Source organism: Scomber scombrus, chromosome 17 (assembly GCF_963691925.1).
Source record: "Scomber scombrus chromosome 17, fScoSco1.1, whole genome shotgun sequence".
Lineage (NCBI taxonomy): Eukaryota > Metazoa > Chordata > Actinopteri > Scombriformes > Scombridae > Scomber > Scomber scombrus.
This window is the reverse complement of record NC_084986.1, coordinates 9,879,626-9,897,753: the sequence shown is the minus strand read 5'-3', so window position 1 is coordinate 9,897,753 and position 18,128 is coordinate 9,879,626. Positions and strand designations below refer to the sequence as shown.

Genomic DNA, 18,128 nt, shown 5'->3' with positions numbered 1-18,128 from the left:
CCCATATTTCTTTTCCAAATGTGTTTCTAAATTCATAAAAATAACTCTTTTGGCAGAAAGTGGAGACAAAGTGAACAACCTTAAAAGAAACACTTTTAGTCTGGTCCTGTTTCTCTTCCTGGGATGCACGAGACAGACATTATGTTTAAGTTTAGATATCCGTCCTAATATTAAGTCTCTTCCAGTATGCCACAGTCTGTAACCACTTAAAGAAAACACCAGAACATTAAAATAAATAGAAAACTTGAAAGGGCATGTTGTCGCGTGTTGAACCTGAGAGACCTGTAAACCCTTTATTCCCCTTACACGCCAAAAAAACCTGCTACACAAACGCTACGCAAATCAGCAAAACTGTTATAAACGGATGCGTGAGGCTTTCCAATTAGTACATTTTTCAAAAGTACAAAAGACAATTTACTGAATATTAGGTGTAAAACATGTTTAATAATAAATAATAAGAATCATGAGATGAAAATCTGCAAAAAAACTGATTTTGAAAAAAGGCGATGGATGTGTAATGAGGCAGAAAAATGCTCTCTATAGCTTCTAAGAAGGTATGGGGTGATAAAATGAAAGAGGAGCAGATCTAGGATATTCTCCTCCGTCTCAAGGTACAGTAGAAATGAAGCAAACCTGAAACTAAAGCATAAAATATACAGTCCATGAAATATCCTTAAAACGTATGCAATCATCATCTGGCTCAAATGCAAACATACATAACAATCAGAGAGATAAACGACTCTTGGATTACTGCAGCAGCCGTGGTTGCACTGATCTGGTACCTGGGATGGTACTGTAGATGTGGCAACAGTATTTTGGGGGGAGAGAAAAATACTGTTTTTGTACCCAGTAAACAGTTTTTGCATTAAAATAAATTAAGCTGAGGTAGCTTTGGTTTCTCTCTCTGCAGTAGTCCAAGTGCTAACCTGTCATTGCCAGTTTGCATATGGTCTTTGCTTTTATCACCTAGAATCTGAGAAAAAAGGCAGAGGTGAGCTGGGGTCAGAGTTGCACCAAGAGGTTTGAGGATTGGACAAGAGTGCTTTTGAGAGAAAGAAGGGGCCTTCTCCAGTCTACACCTGGTCAAAATATGGCATCTTCAAAAACCATGAGAATGCCATGAGAACCTTATAAAGCTTCAGTAAATACCTGCATTTACTGCAGTCAAAGAACATGCTGTGTTGGCCACAAAATGAAAATCCACCCTCTCTCATCTGGTGTTGAAAAGAACAGAATGAAACAAATCCATAAAGTCGGTACACATTTGAAAGGAGGAGAGAAAAAAAAATCATTAAAAAAAAATCATGTAATGCTTTATACACCTTAGTGACGGGCACTGCCTAGAATGGCCTTGTTCATTATGGATTCACAACCCATGCAAAAACAATCTGAACTTGAGCAAAGCACCTTATAAAACAAGTTAAAAAATAATTATCAAATACACAACATAATACAGAAATCGTATCTAATAGAACATTTTTTCATAGTTGAAAACAGAATTAATGTGAACAGGCACCGTTATGTCAGAACTCAGCACCTTTGAGGGAGTGGGATGAAACTTGGCACAATGAATCATTTGACTCGCATCTTTTTTTTTTTTTCACAAATGAAAACTGAAGAAAAGCTGGTGTTTGTTGACCTCTCTTTACACCTGTTCAGGTGGTGACTGATCTGCCCAACTAGTGTGGGGTTTAACAGGGCATGAATTACATTTAAACATCACAACATTTCAAGTGCTTGAGAAGTAATATCAACAAGTATTCCTCAGGTTTTCACATGTCAATTAGTTATTTTTGGACCAAGTTAAAACTAACTAGAGATGTATAACCTAGATATGTTTTTAATAGACCTAATGGCGTTAAGATATATATATATATATATATATATATATATATATATTTTTTTTTTTTTCCTTCAAGGTCATTGTGACCTCAGTGGTTAGGACCCACCCCAAATTGGAGCCTGTTCATTGTATTTCTAAACAAGTAGTTCTAAATAAAAAAATCATGTTAAATATATCAGTTTCATATGAGATTTAAATAAGGCACACACTAGGCAGTGCAAACTACAGACGCATTCCAATTTGTACTGCTTCCAGTTCCTTGGCCGGGCTGTTGATCGGAAAATCAACTGGCGGGAACGGCTTGAGTGGAGAGCGGGGGGAGGACATTCGTATTATGAATGTAACGAGGAGGGGTTCAGCTAACACAAACTATTTAGAACGTGACAATCTGCTAAGACTGTGAACGCCAGAGGTGGTTTGTGAGCGAATGTCTTGAGTGAGGGTTTTTTTTCTTTTTTTTCTCTCTTTAATTTATTTTAAGAGCTGACCTAGGCTTACGCTGCACTTGTTCACCAATAACTCAGAGAAAAACAATGAGCTTTCCACACCCGATGACCGCCGTGATGGAAAGGACATAATCACTTCTAGTCCCGCTGTGCTAACCTCATCAAGATTTTTGTGTTCGCATTAAAAATTATTTTTGTAAACTATTGTTCTGGGTGAGTTAACCTTGACAGTGGCTCAGATGTTGAACTAATCAAGTAGCTAAAATGGCAGAAAAAATGAGCCGCATAATAGCATGGTAATAACTGGCCTGTGGGAAAGCGTTCCACTCGAGGGCAAGATTGGCTCAGCAACGTAGTTCAGTGATTCAGAACATTATCTGTCCTCATCTCCTAGCGGCACTCTGCATTCACACTTCTGCTGGTGAGGATCTGAGTGAGTGTGTGTGTGTATGTGTGTGTATGTGTGTGTTTTAAGAAATGCATGCATACCAAAAGTGTCAGGGGGTGTGCGAGTGTGTATGCACAGGCCGCTCAATAGAAAAACGGCCAAGTTGTGATATGACATCACTCGATCTGTCTGTTGGTTTTGCTAGTCGTCCAAGTTAAGAAGTGAATCCCAAGAGCAGCATGGATAAAAGTTAAGATAGCACCCGAGTAGCACCAGGGCACCGTCACAATTGGTGTGAGTGCGCATGTGTGTGACTGACACACCTCCAGGGGTTTGGTTGTGTAGAATGGGTCTGGATCTGGCCAGGTTCCTGAGACGTTAGCACCATGGAATGTCTCTGTCCTCAACCTCGTCCTCGTTGTGTACCCTCCCTGCCGGAGGAGGGCGCTGGATTTTCCGTGTGTGTAGTTGTGTGTTGAGGGCTGGACTCGGACGCTCCTTCACTCTCTCTCTTCTCTCTCTCTCTCTCTCTCTCTCTCAAGTTTGTGTGTGTCTTTGTGGTCCCGGGCTGTTCAGGATATACCTGATAGGTATTCTCTCCATCTCACAGGAATGTATCAAAATGCTGGATTCTCTCCTCCATCTCCTGCACCAAAAACAGACACATAAACACATATTACTTATTTTCAACCGAAACAGGGAACTTGGATGTGTGTATGAAGCATCTGTGCACCACGGTTTCAATATTACTTGGAAATTTCCCACAGCAAACAACAGCTTTCACCATGATAAATGATGGAAAATGAAGCAAAGCTGTGCTGGAATGAGACGGGCAATTTTTCTGAGCATGAAAACAGCAGAGTTTGACACTGAATAAATCTGAACAGAGCCCGAGGAAGAGAGATGGATGTTAGCCTGCAATAGACCATGATTAATGCCTTGAAGATGTTACACTGTGTGTGTTCTCATCTGAATGGCTGAGTCAGTGCAACAGACGCCGCTACAAGATACCAATTTCAACATCTACAACAAAAAGTTAACCATAAACAGAAAAAGCAATATTACACGTCTGAAGAGATTAACTTTACCAGGCAGCACCCGCTCTCCTTCATTAAAAAACTTTTGCATCTCACACACTGACCTCGCAAATCTAGTCAGAAGAGCATAGCTTTTTGGGGATACTCAAATATTAACATTATCTTCATAACTGTACTTTTTGAAATGTAAATCAATGGAAACTTTTTGTGATATCTAATTATTATTAGGCAAAGGCTATTTGCACCCCTGGTGCAAATATCAATGAATGCTATTTGCACCCCAGTACAATTAGAAGTGGATGCTATTTGTACCCTGGTATATGTAGCAAAGTGTTCTATTTGCACCCGTCTTGGTGCAAATATCAATGTATGCTATTTGCACCCCAGTACAATTAGGAGTGCATGCTGTGGGACTGAGTGTCGGAGGGGAGCGTCTGGAGATACGGAAGTCTCCCGTATCCCACCGGGACAGCGGGATAAATATACGTTGCTGTTCTCTTCTGTATATTATATATATAATTTCTATCCGGTTCTATCCGGTGAGATCTATCACTTCCCGGCGTGAAAAAATGTCAGGTGTGGCATGTGAGTGTGAGAGCAGCTTGAAATGCGTGTCTCACGGCCAATGCCTGAGACTTCAGTGGTCTGAAATGTATTTGGTATCCACGGCAACCATAGACTTATCTGTCAAGATATGATTTCCATCATATAACAACCTGAAGGTTGTAAATTCAGATATTTTCGGGTTGTATGCATTTACTTAACACAGTTATGAAAATACAGCAGAGTTTTTCCGCTGAAAACATCAATATATAACTGCTGCTGCAAAGACTCGAACCTGAGTCCCCTGTACTAATGACGGACACGTTGCCCATTACGCCACCGCTTCGGTTCTAAGTAGTGACGTGACAGCCCAATATGTTTGCTATTATGGAATAATAAAACTGACGCTTTTATGCATTCACTGAGGAAAGATTATAAAATATAATACAACTTTCCCGCCAGAAATGTCTTTAGAACAAACATTAGAGATGAAACCTTTCTAAATTCGCCCTTTTCTGTTGGCGTGGAAGATGAATGTCCGCCATGTTTTCACGTTGTTATACGTCTATTTGTACCAGGGGTGCAAATAGACACTCCGTTATTATTATTATTATTAACTGACTAATCAATCGAAAATGAATCACCAATATTTTATATGTTTCTACACATAAATACCAACAATACACTCTTTCTGACTCATCAAATGTAAATATTTGCTGGTTGTTTGGGTCCTCTAAGATAATGAACTGTATATCTTTTTGACTGCTAGTTGGGCAAAACAAGGAATTTAAACATGCCACATTGGGCACACCGGGGAGAAATAAATAAATAAATGAATACATTTCAACTGGGGCTCAAGTCCTCTCCGAAATGAGACGAGTGGATAGTGGCCAGCTGTTCATATACACTCTAGATGTAATGCAAACTATACCCAGCACGTCTAGCAATTTATTCTGAATACATTTCAAAAAGGTCACAGGAGTGATGCCATGCTGCATATGGCTCTAACTTCCCTTCCGACTCCATTTATAACATCAATTAAGCACTTCACACTTCATCATACCCCCACAGCTATCAACACCAGGTCGCACAAGCTGTAAAACCTTATGAAGCTATGAAAAGTGAAGTTAACGTGCAACTGAATAAAAATTCATTAATTTAGAAATTCCCTGAAAGCTCTAACTCGTCAGGTACAGCCCGTGTTTAGACACCGATGTCTAAACACATCTTATTTTGCGATATCTCACTGTACGCCCACACACAAATAAGCTTTTTGGCACCTTGATGCTTTGCACCTCCGTGGTCTCAGTTCCATCTGCCTGAAGGCCCATCACCTTGTCATGCCGGAAACACAGCAGACAATCTAATGAGCCTCCACAGCACCTATCCTCCATGTCACAAACCTACTCTGCCTCACTAACATTAAGCCAGGCCTGTGGGGCTCTCTCTCTAGCATGCGTGGAAGGTGACCTGCATGGCAAAGAAGGTCTCATTTTTCTATCACTCAACAGGCAACAAAAGACAGATTGTTTTATTAAAAGAAAAATACAGGTTCCACATTGTTGTCATCCATTTGTGATGTTCAACCTATTTGAGACAAAGGCGTTGTAAATTACTTGTGTACCCATCTTTTTTGAACCTGTCCCATTCACTGTCACCTGTTTACTGATTACCTCTATTTTCCCAGAACAAATTTTCTACAACCCCTGAGAAAACAGGACTCCGTGTGGTGTGTATGTGCAGGTTAGGAGAGCAAAAACATTAACTTTGTAGGGATTTTTTCCTGGGAAAAAAAGTGAGAGTTGAGAAAGAACCGTGTTGTTCTAAGGGATGGGTGATATGGGCAGAATCAAATATCATGATATTTTGACCAAATACCTCAATATTGATATTGTGACAATATTGTCGGGTTGACTATTGGTGCTTTCAGAAAGTATTTACACAATGGGATTTTTGATAAATAATCATCAGTAATGTGGATATTATGACTAAGTGGATAAAGGCAGATCATAAAACAATCTGTTAAGCTCAGAAAATTACATTTTTACTGTAATGCAGCCTTTAAAAGCAGGAAAAGACAACACTTATTCCAAATTCTGATATTACAATATTCAAAATCTAAGAGGATATTTATAAAAACATCACAATATCAATATAATATTGATTTATTGCCCAGCCCTAGTTGTTCTGCAAGCTACTGACGACAGATTCACATTCGGCTCTACAGAGGCTACTGTCAATGGAGAAGCTAATTTCTCTTCAAAATGAGAAGAAGTCTCAAAAGAAGTTCTAGCTTGACATAAAAGCCAGATGTTTAACATTCATTATTTAAAGAGCACATATGGTCAAATTTCACGTCATCTACATTTTATTACATACAGACCCGAATAAGACAAAGATACCACCAAATAACTACATGGACCTAGAAATCCAAAGTGTTTTTTGCATTTGACAATGTCTATTGATGTTGCTTTGGATTAACAAGCCATCAAAAGGTCTGTTCCTGTAAATGCCTTCAGGCTGCAAACACAAATAAGCAGATAAATAAGCAATTGTCATGATGGTCAGCTTGTTTTTCTACTGGCATCTACAGCTCTGTCAATGCACAGATCCAGGTTAAAAGGTCAAAGGCTCACAAACTCTTTTAATTGCTGTCTGAAACACGGCCAAAATGTAGTACTAGGCCAAAAGTAATATGAATGCCAATTCGTAGACAGGAACATAGTTGGTGTGCTATTGTGTGCAGAGCAGGAAGGGTCCCTCTGGCTTTAACTGGAAGCGGGGCGCAGTCCACTCCATCTGGCTGAAAGGTCAGTTCCTCTGGAAGACCGAGACAAGTCGTACCCAGAGGAAGATGGGGGGGAGCGTAAAGGAGACAAATATATGGACACGCTCCATTTCACTTGTCTCTACAACATAGACAAAAACATGTGCTGCAGCAGAGTGCAACATTAAGTGGATATGACCTCAACCGCCATACTGAGTGTTGAAGAGACGCTTGAGGTGAGAGCAGATTCAATGATCATGTGATGTACATGAGCATATCACCTTGCCCTATGACCATTAAGTGGCACTAAAACTTCCAGAGTGGCTGCAACCAATGTTGGTTAGTCCTGCAGTAAACCAGTCAAACTTAAAAGGTGAAGAGGGAAGAGGCTAGAGAGGAAAACATTTGCAGGCTAAATTCATAAGCTTAATGAGCAGTTAATTACTATTTGATTACCTGTGTGTGTGAATCAAACAACTAAATGTTTTACCAGCCTTTGTGTTTAAGGTGTAATTATATTGGCACTCTAACTGATCATTCTAGATGTAGCTTGTTAAGTTGGTCTTGCGTAGTTGCTAACAAACCTGCGTAGTTGCTATATGTCAGAATTTAATCAATTTTGCCAAATAAGGTTAAAGGTATACTATGCAGGATTTTCCTAAAAATAATGTATACAAAAGTAATCCCTCTTAATCATAACTTATGACCCACTAGAAGTGTGTGGTGTATTTATCTGCAGAGACGCTGCCCTCTGCCTGTATTTTCTTATTATTTTGCCCATTTTGGGATGCTTCTGGGCTTCGACCTTTGGGCAGTGGGTGTGTGCTTCTCTCTCTCTCTTTCTGAGCCGAGAAACACCAACTGACAAATCCTGAATAGTATACCTATAACATATTGTGACATTTGCAATTATTTTTCTGCAAGCTAAACTCTTGCCTTGTTATTACCTTATTTGCATAATTGTTGCCATACCATTATGTATGGAACCAGTGCAAAGTAATAATACCTTGGCTTTATTTGAGTGTTTTATTGAGTGTAGGTAATTGATGCATATTCAGTGGAGTTATTTGGGTGACATTCATTCATCCAACTTAGTGTTATCTTGTGTTATTAACATGTAAACTTTGAATGAGAAACTTTCCAACCTTAACCTAACCTAACCTGTGAGTAAATGACGCTAAACTATGTAATATATTTCAATGAAGGAGACTATGACATTGACTGTTGAAGGGTAGTTTATTCTTTATTTTATTAATATTTAAATATTGTTTTGGTCCTTGCTTTACCAGAGCATGTGTAGACTATTGCTGACCTTTATTTTGCTGCCTTATTTTCATAAGTTATAGTATGTCGTGTTATGATTGCATAAAATGTGTAACCTACTTGTTCTCTGTGGGTCATGCATGTGTTTGTTTCCAGTCAGTCACACAGTCAACCACCTTTATACCTGCCAACAAACTACTAAAGGAAAGTTCTGCTTCCTCTGTGTTTGATCAACAACACCTTGGTGATGGCTATCACACCTGAACTACTTAGTGAGTATCAACCTTGCATGCATCAGTGTATATGCGCATGTTTTTGCATTCCCTGGGGAATTACATGGAGATGACCTGCTGTAGAGTTGAGATGCGAATTGGAAACACAAGCAAACAGAACACGTGCCAAACGTGCTGACATTTCTGCTCTGGAAACACCAATTTAAGCTGGCGGTATGAAAAGAACGCAGACGTGCACCCTCTCTTCCTCCACCAGCCGGCCCGTTGACAGGTGGCACCACCTGGCTGACTGCTCTCTCCCTGTCTCTCTGACATCCTGGCAGCCAGCTCTGGCTACCAGCACCAGGACACTGCCATTCCTGCCCTGCTGTCTGCACTGACGTCCTACAGCAGCAGCGGCAGATGACCAGATGGGATTCTGGGAAAATATACAGCAGCTTTTTCTATGTGGAACATTGTCAAGACAGATTAGAAGCTAAAAATGTTAACCTTATACTGGAGGTTTCTCATTAACTTTTACTCACAGTAGGCAAAGAATGTTTTGTTTGTAGTAATTTCAAAAGAGATGAGGATAAAATGAATGTATTAAGGAATTTAAATCCAAATGTCATATCTCATGCGGCTTAGATCTCACTCAAGTTGTTAGACATAGATTATCATTAAAATTGTAAATCTGCCTCTTAGACAACAGAAGCCAAATCATTTTAAGTCTTAAAACAAACAGTATTCAATGTAAGATTCTCTGATTTATGTTTTTAGAGTCTGTTCCCAGGACTTATACATACTGAACAAAATCTTTCCACTCCTTCCCCACTGTCCTCATTTGATCCTACTGTGGAACAAAAAGAACACTGATTAAAAATTAAAAGCCCTTAATTTCAAACCTGATCTCGATATATACCATTACTGTCTGGCTCCTCTCCCAGGGTGGATATCTATCCATCTACCAATAGCTACACCTAGTAGTATTTTCTGTCATGTTTCCTGTGTCTTCCAGATGCAATATCCTGTTCAGCCAGTTTCAGTGTATGTTGATGTCTATGTCTAAGCTCCAGAAAGGGATACTTGCATTGCATTATTTGATATACGGACAGATATACGCTCTCATCCACTTTTCCATCATGCCTGAAATGTTATTAGTTCAATAAATGCTACCCGCTGTTTAAAACTCTCACTGTCAAAGTGGCGACGTGTCATTGCATCATAAAACCAACTACTTGGACTGAGCTATTTTGCTTGCACATGGTTAAGAAAATAATTATTTATCCTTTGGCGTCCTCATCAAGTCCAGTAGAGCACCTGAACAGCGTTTGACCCTGAATTCAGCTTTTCCAGAACTACTACAGTCCACTCTTTTGTATCATGCACAAAAGATGACCCTTGCTGAACAGCTGTAAAAGAGGGTCTCACATTCACTTACAAATGAATTTTCCTTGTTCACATATTCTCTTAAGAGGCTTAAATCGACTTGCTGGTTACCTAGCAACAAGGTGTTGGGGCAACCATTGTGTGTTGAGAAGATGAGGTCGATGGAAGAGACAAAATCACATAGCAATGTCTCAAATAGGGCTTTGACGATTATTTTTTATTATTGATTAATCTGCTGCTTATTTTCTCCATTAGATTCTAGCGATTACACTTAAAAAAAAAAAAAGATCTAATATCTGGTAATCTGCCTCAAGGCTAATCTGATTCACTGTATTATATTATTTGACACACTGTTGAATATTTTAATAGAACTCCTACAATTATACAAATTTAGTGCCTATTTTTTGTGGCTCTATGATTTACTTCGACTAAATTTGTAATGGCAACTAGAGTGTTAAAGGAAATTTAAAAAAAAAAAAAAAAAAGGTAGCCCAGAGTATGAATGTCTCTCTAACCTCCAGTAGCTGGGTCTTGTCGTACTCTCTGCGGTGCTGGAAGATACACTGGCTGAGAAGAGAGTACAGTCTCTCCAGCTGCTCCACGCTGTAGCCCTCACTCTTCTTCACCACCATATCCAGTAGAGCCTGAGGAGAATGATACAATTACACATTAAGAACTGATGATTTATTTACTTACTAACACGACTTAAAGGCACATTCTAAACAATGTTACTAGCATGCGGTACCGATAATGAAACAGACACATGTGGGCAAATATTGCTTGAATAACTGGTCGCACAAGCCAAGTGTCGATGTTGGTGCATGGAGATGAAGCATTTGGAGGTCAGCAAAATTCAAAAGCAATTAAGATCAGAGTGACAGCTAATTAAGGCTAATCATAATTAGAACCAAGTTTACATTTCACTGCTACTTTAATTAAAACATTCTGGACAGTCAAAGGCCCTTTTAATTGACCTGTTCCTCACATTTTACCCAAGCCAATGTCTATGTGTGTGTATGTGTGTGTCTATTTAAACACAGAGCTCATCAGAATGCATGGACTCAGACAGCAAAGGCGCAATAATTAAAGTTACCATCAGTGACACAAGGCAAACAGAGAAACCTCAACAGAAATGAAATGAGCTGTGCCCGCGTGCGCGCGCGTGTGTGTGTGTGTGAAAGACAGTGACCAGGCGTTAAACACATAAAACCGCGGCAATGTCAAGATTAATAAAGACGTGAATGTTTGTTGAGCCTCTCATCAGTGAACGTCTGAGAGATAATGACACTGAGTAAAAGAAAAATTACAGAGGCAAAAAGGTTAGCATCACTGTACTCTAGCCGACAGTGATTTCTGTTTTAATGACAGAGCAGTTTTGTTGATTAAAGTTAGACTAAAGCTTCAAATCAACTGAAACTTTGGTAAAAAAAAAAAAAGATTAGACTGCAGTCATAACCAGGGTTCTGATGCTAAGGCACACTACTTTGCTTTGTTAGGATGTTTTTACTTTTCAGCACAAACACCTCTAATGGAGTTATAGAAAAGCACGGGATGCTCTTGGGATCTATCGTGACAGTTAACATTTCAGTTTTTCCTCCAAAGCTCTCAACATAAATTGAAAAGAGGTACATTTCTTGTGACACTGGATATAACGTCAGCGGGGTCCACAGAGCCATGTTTAGTTATTCACTGTAATAGCTTCATGTGTAGTTGCTAACATGTTAAGAGGCAGCCGCAGTGGATATAATTCCCCCAAATTTCCCTACAACCATCATCAGATCAGAATTTCGCTACAGTTGCATAACAATTCTTTCATCTACCCACTACAATGTTGACAGTAAAAATAATGAGTAACAGGGGAGGTTATTAGGCTTTTCAGAGGTCTGCAATCATGAGAAGTGTTTCTTGTTTTTGTTGTTTAAGCAGTGCAATAGTAATTTTAGCAATGTGGTAATATTAATATCTGCATCAATATTTGAAGGTTTTCTATTTCATAGAGAGATTCACTTTAAACAATCTTCGAGGAGAAGAAACATAAAAAACCCACTTTTTAGTATTCCATCAGCGAAAGTAAGTTTCATTTTCCATACTCTCCCAGCTAGATTTCCAAAGGGTGCTTATCATACTGAACTCAATAGCCTGGAAATATGACTTTGAGCAGACAATACCTTTCAAATATTCACACTTCCATTACTTAATCAGGTAGTGTAGGAGGATTCACCAGTAATATGCCTTTGACATAAAAACTCCACCTGACCAATCTAATAACTGTGGGTCCCCTTGACAAATAAAAAAAGGTGCTCACAGAAATGATAATGATCATCAGAGCTCCCTTCAAAAAAGTCACTCAAGCTGCTCCACATGGAGCATTTTTCTCTGGCTGCACAATGAGTCTTACTGATCAATCATCAAGGAAGTTCTCCTGTTTCGTGAGTTTTAGTCCAGACAAGAAATCATAAAGGAGGAGCAAAAAGAGCACATCATGGTAAGATACCATTTTAATGAAATATGCATAAAAGCTTTAATTGGCATCATTATAACCTATCTCAGACGTAGATAATAATGTGAAATTCTCTCCAGGACTCTGCTCCAACCCTCCTTTCATGCGACTGGCACTGCATTTCCTTCTATCTTTCATTATGTTTCCCATCTTGTGCTTGAAGTGCATTTCACGACTTTATAGTGCATCTTCTCCCCTTTATAGAGCATCTTCTCACCTCCTGCCTTCTTCAATGTTTTATAGAGGCTCTCCTCACCTCTTCTTCAACCCCCCCCCCCCCCAGACAACACTTTTCCCACTTTGCTTCCAACTTTTTGGAGCACGCTGTTGTACTTTCAAAATCGTCCACTTGCCCTTTAGACTGTATTCCCACGTTTATTTTAAAAGCTGTATTTCAGATATTTCAGTAATTATTAACTGCCCTCCGTCTACAGGCACTCTGCTCCTATTTTTAAACATACTACTGTTTACCCCCTCTCAAAGAAGCCCTCTCTAGATCCCTCTGTTTTAAGTAATTTCAGACTCCATCTGCAAGCTGCTAATTTCGAAGTCGAAGATTTTGTCTCCACTCAACTGATTTCTTTCATGAATAACAATCAAAATTTTTACCAATGACCTACTGCTTTCAGCCGACACAGGCCTGTACTTCATTTTAATTCTCCTTGACCTCAGCTCAGCTTTAAATCAGTGGACCAACATGTCTTAATTGGCCATCTGAAGAACTACGTTGGCATCAGTGATGTGGCTCTGGATTGGTTCGTCTTGTATTTGTCAAAAAAGGTCCTTCTCTGCAATACTTGGAGATGCCTCTTTCTTTGGTGCTCCTTTCTTTTCTAAGGTCTATAATTTTCTGCTAGCTCCCTATGAGCCAGATTGCTGCTTGAGATCCTCTAGCAGGTCCCTGTTAATGGTTCCAAAATCTCGACTTGTCACAAATAGCGACTGGGCCTAAACTACCTGCCTGGAAATCTCAGAAAGGCAATTTCAGTATATTTTTTAAATCTCTTTTAAGACTCCCTTTAATCTTATGGCTTTTTCTTAAATTATAGTATTTTTCATAATTATTTAAATTATTTTATCATATTAATATCTTATTTACTTGTATTATCTGTTTTAGTGTAAAGCACATTGTAACTTTTGGTTTTGGTACATAACTAAAGTGGTTATTATTATTATTATTATTATTATTATTATTATGAATCAATATATCTTTAAATTCACTTCTAATTCACATTTTTAGCTTCCCTGTTTCCTTCTCTCTACATTCCCTCTATTTATTCTCCTCTTACAGTTAGCCACCTGATTGCAGCAGTGTACTGTCCAACCTTTGTCAGCTTGATCAGGATGTCTGTGACAGTGTGGGGTAAATGGTGTGAGTGTGTCTTACACAGGCTCTGTGATTGAGTAAGCTCACGGCACACAAAAGGGTAGTAATCCCATGCGTTAAAGACTGCTACTGACATGGACCATTTAACCTCACCCCCACTAAACTCCCTGCTCCATCTTCCCCTCTGCATCTTTCTCACATTCCTTTCTTTACTTACATCTCTATCTATCCGTGTGCTTTTATAGACCACAGATGGAGCCAAAAGAGCCCGGGATGACCGATACTTTAGGTAACAAAGGAGAATAATGGAGTATGGAGTTGGATTAGTGCCAAAATTCTTCTTGTAAGAGGGGATTTGATCTTTTCGCAAAACAGTGAATAATTAATACTGACTTTATGTTTTCTCATATCATATGGGCAGGATTCTGACCGAACAATTACTTATTTAAATTGCATTTACCACATTTTTAATGTATTCATTTGTTTAATTTTTTTTTTTTTTAACTTCACAAACATCATTAAAGTGCAAAGATAGCTTAGTGAATGTAAAAATACACACACCAAACGGTCATAAATAATGAAAAAATATAAGAGGAACAAGCCAGAAGTGAATCATACGACTGGATTCAGGCTAGAGATTGGACATCAAAACACTTCATCATACAGTGTTGCAGCTCTGGCATTTAATCCCTGACCTACGAACCAGATGAAATGCCAATTCTAATTACACCATCAACCCCAAAGCACAGACATGCTGATATAACTCATATTCATCTCACCAGGCTAAGATCGCCTGAGACAGTAACAACACTGGGTCTACACAGCTACATTTTTCAATCTCATCATGCTGCCCTTCTGACACCAGATTCTTGGATTTAGGCCCAGATAATTTAGGTCACGATAAGGTGAAGAAGCAGCTACATCAGTCGACATGGATTTATTAATAAATGTATAAATGGCATCTGTGACATTCAACACTGTTTCCAAGGTGTGCTAGTTTCCCACTTAGAGGTTATGTTTAAAGAATAATGTGCAGTAATCTGAAAGGAAAAGAACTGTTTCACAAATCTCTTGTGGTTGAAAGTTTCAAATCTGTTGCTCCTGTAACCAAAACCGACAGTGATGTGAAGGTATACTGACCACACCCCGAATTACCATCTACATCACTGCAGCAGTAAGGTGGGAGCCTCGACCACTGGTGGCTAGCAAACACAAGATTCTTTACTGACATTTTTAAAATGTGACAGTGACAAATAAAAATAGAAATGTCTCAGTGACAAATAAGTAAACATTAAATACTAAAAGAAAGTATCAGTTATGCTGTGTAGTTATGAAATGTATTAAAATGTTGCTGAGGAATGCAAACATGTTTTAAGTTTGTGATGTACAAACCAAGCTAACTGTAAACAATTATGCATGCATACTGCAGTTTACTGTGCTGGAGTGGAGGGTCTTCCTCTTTGATCGCTGAAGGATGCCTCACTGGCTCCATGTATATTTGATTGTATATGAAAGCCTTCCTCAGTACTGAGTGGGAGAAAAGGGCTACTAGGCGGTAACAGAGGGGGAAAAAACAAGGATTTGAAGCCCAATAGTCACTGTCACCAGGGACACTATTAAGCCTCCGATATCTGCCTCTAAGAGAACAATTCTTCCCCTTCTTCCTGTTTTAACTTTGAATTTTTTTTTGTCCCCGACACTAGCAAAAGAATAAATTATAAATGACTCTGGTGTGCTTGTTACCATGAATGCCATCAGCGGGCTTGAGTCGAGGCAGAGGGTGGATGTGGCACGAGCAGATGGTGATTTGAAGATGTAAAAAATGTTCAGTGGCAAAACATTTGTGGTACTCAGTCATACAGGTAATGCAATATATATATATATATATATATATATATATATATATATATATATATATAGTGCTGTAAAGGTCAGGGACAATCATGATAAATCATATTAGTGTGGTCTCAGCACATTAAAAATTAAAAAAAATCAACTGATGTAATTCATTAATTTTTTTAAATATGTGGGCTAATATAGTTTTCATCAAATGTATGTAAATTACCACCTTCATGCATTTCAATACCATGTCACACTAAATCTAGATGCCACTGGTTTAAATCAGTGACTATGGCATTCAGATAATGAAAAAAAGCTCAAGTTAAATAATTCATAACAAAAAAAAACAAAAACAGTTACACACTCAACCAAGGAAAACGATCAATGAAGGAGTAATGTTTTATCAATGGCGACCTTAGAGAGTTAAGGCTAGTCTCCCGGCAGGGCACATTTTTAATGAAAAAAGAAAAAAGAAAAAAGAAAAAAGAAAAAAATCTCACTGTCAGACTTCTGAATGCACTTTCTACCATGGGTGCCCATAAAGCAGTGTCTTTCTCCATTAGCTTTAACATCTTAGTAAAGCATTTAACCCTTACATACTGTTCTGGGTCAAATTTGACTCATTTTTTTTCGAATTTGAGAGCTGTAAAACGCCCTATACACATTTATTTAAGATTGACTTTTCCTAATGTTAACCACAGTTTAAAACATTTCAACAAAATGCATATTTTTCATTTTGATATATCCAAATATGCAAGTTTGACCTGTGTTTATTTGAAAAAAAACAAAAAACCTTTTGTTTGTATTCTTCATAGTCTATAAAATGTTCTCCTCGACCATAAAATAGTGATGTCTTTTTATCCCCATAATATCCATAATCCCATAACATGTGAATTAATGTGCTGAATAACTAATAATGAGTACACCATCCCAAACAATGAAAATATTTAATGTAAATAGCTAAAGGTTGAGTGGGACACATGAAGTGCGGGCACTGCAAAGGGCAAAATAAATCACCCTGAAGGCTTGGACGGAAGGCAAATCACCACAGAATATGAAGGAAATGAGAGAGACTGATGTATTTATGTTGTCGGAGCTATTGACAGTACTGGCCCTCACATGCATGGCCAATAGCCGCAACTGTGCGAGTGCAATTACATGCAAATAGCTACACTGTCAAGGCCATCAGTGGGAATGAATGAAAATAAAAGGAGCACTTCAAATGCTATCTATTTTTATTGACAATCAAACACTGGTCCAGCACTAGTATTAAGCTGTTCTCTTTTGAATAGACATGTGGCATGGCTACTTCGCCAAAGGGGCCCCCGCTGTTATTAGTACTAAAAATGAAGGAAGATGACAAACTGAAATGGGGCCATTTCTGTTGACAGGCTTCTCTAAAACAGGAAATCCTGACATGCTGTAATAGCTAAGCATCAAGCCAAAAGACTCCATACTGGGCCAGCAGCTAGAGACACTAGCTCTTTCTAGGCAGCTGCTAAAGAAAACAGCAAAGCAAGCGATAATCTGTGTGTTCTTGGTAAAAAAGAGGAAAAATTGCCGGGCGAGATTGGATTTCTTGTTAGTGAATTCTCATCTGCAATCGTCAGCACCACTTCTTCCAGTCCATCTGTGGTCTGATTATTGATGAAAGAAAACAGCTGAGAATGAGAGACACTTTTGAGTAAAGAGAGAAACAAGCCTCAGGACCCATTTATTCATGCTGAGGAATTCATTTTGGTCCAGACAGCATCAAGCATCATTTCAGTGAAACTGACAATAAGAGAACTTGATTTTACTAAGTGAATCAGAGCAAATAACTGCCATGGCTCTGAAAGGGGTGTGTGGATGCTGAAATAATACCGTCTCTGTCCTACAGGCTTTGAGTGTAGGGACTGTGAACAAACTCATTACACTGTGATGGTATTTAATTCCAGGGAGATTTCAGCGTCCCTTCCATCAAGTTAAAAGTCAGAAATAATGAGCACAGCCCTCTACAATCTATGAATATGACTGAGGAAAGGGAGAAGGAACAGTACACCTCTCACTTTGGGTTCTAACACATATCAGGCAGCATGCCAGTTCCAGTGCTGCCAGTAAATATCTGCTTAAATGGTGACTCTCATCCTGCGCACCGGAAATTCAATTTGTTCCGTAAGTCGGGGATGAAAAAGCAATTATTCACAGTCCCCTCTTTTCACAATCTGTTTCTTTACGATATCTCCCTTCTTCCTCCACTAACAAATAAACCTCCAGATTAGTGTTGTGTGTGGCGGTTCGTAGGGGCAGCCAGTTGAAGCAACGAGATCAAGCCAACTAAAAAGCCTGTCAATCAATCTGAAAGATGGAGTCAGGATCGGCAAGACGCGATGTGTACCCCGCCATCCCCATCATCCCTATGGGACATGGGTAAAAGCCACTAGATAATAGCTTGATAGCTGGATGTCATTTCAGAGCGAGAAGGAAAGAAGGAAGTAAGTGCTTGTCAGAGGAACACTTCTTTTACACCAATTACACTACACAGAGTGCCCTAAAACCAAGCCACCCCCCTCCTCCAACCCGATCACTCAGAAG

At 39.0% G+C, this 18,128-nt stretch overlaps 1 protein-coding gene across 1 annotated transcript in view; it reads right to left on the bottom strand.

Annotated features, from left to right (window-relative positions):
• Positions 1-109: 109 nt before the first annotated feature.
• Positions 110-18,128, bottom strand: part of atad2b (ATPase family AAA domain containing 2B) — a 78,491-nt gene continuing 60,472 nt past the window's right edge. Inside the window, exons 27-28 of the mRNA XM_062437087.1 lie at positions 10,404-10,532; positions 110-3,323 (exon numbers count right to left, since the gene is read on the bottom strand). Coding sequence (XP_062293071.1) covers positions 3,282-3,323; positions 10,404-10,532 — 171 coding nt within the window. The 3' untranslated portion in view covers positions 110-3,281. The remainder of the gene's footprint in view (positions 3,324-10,403; positions 10,533-18,128) is intronic.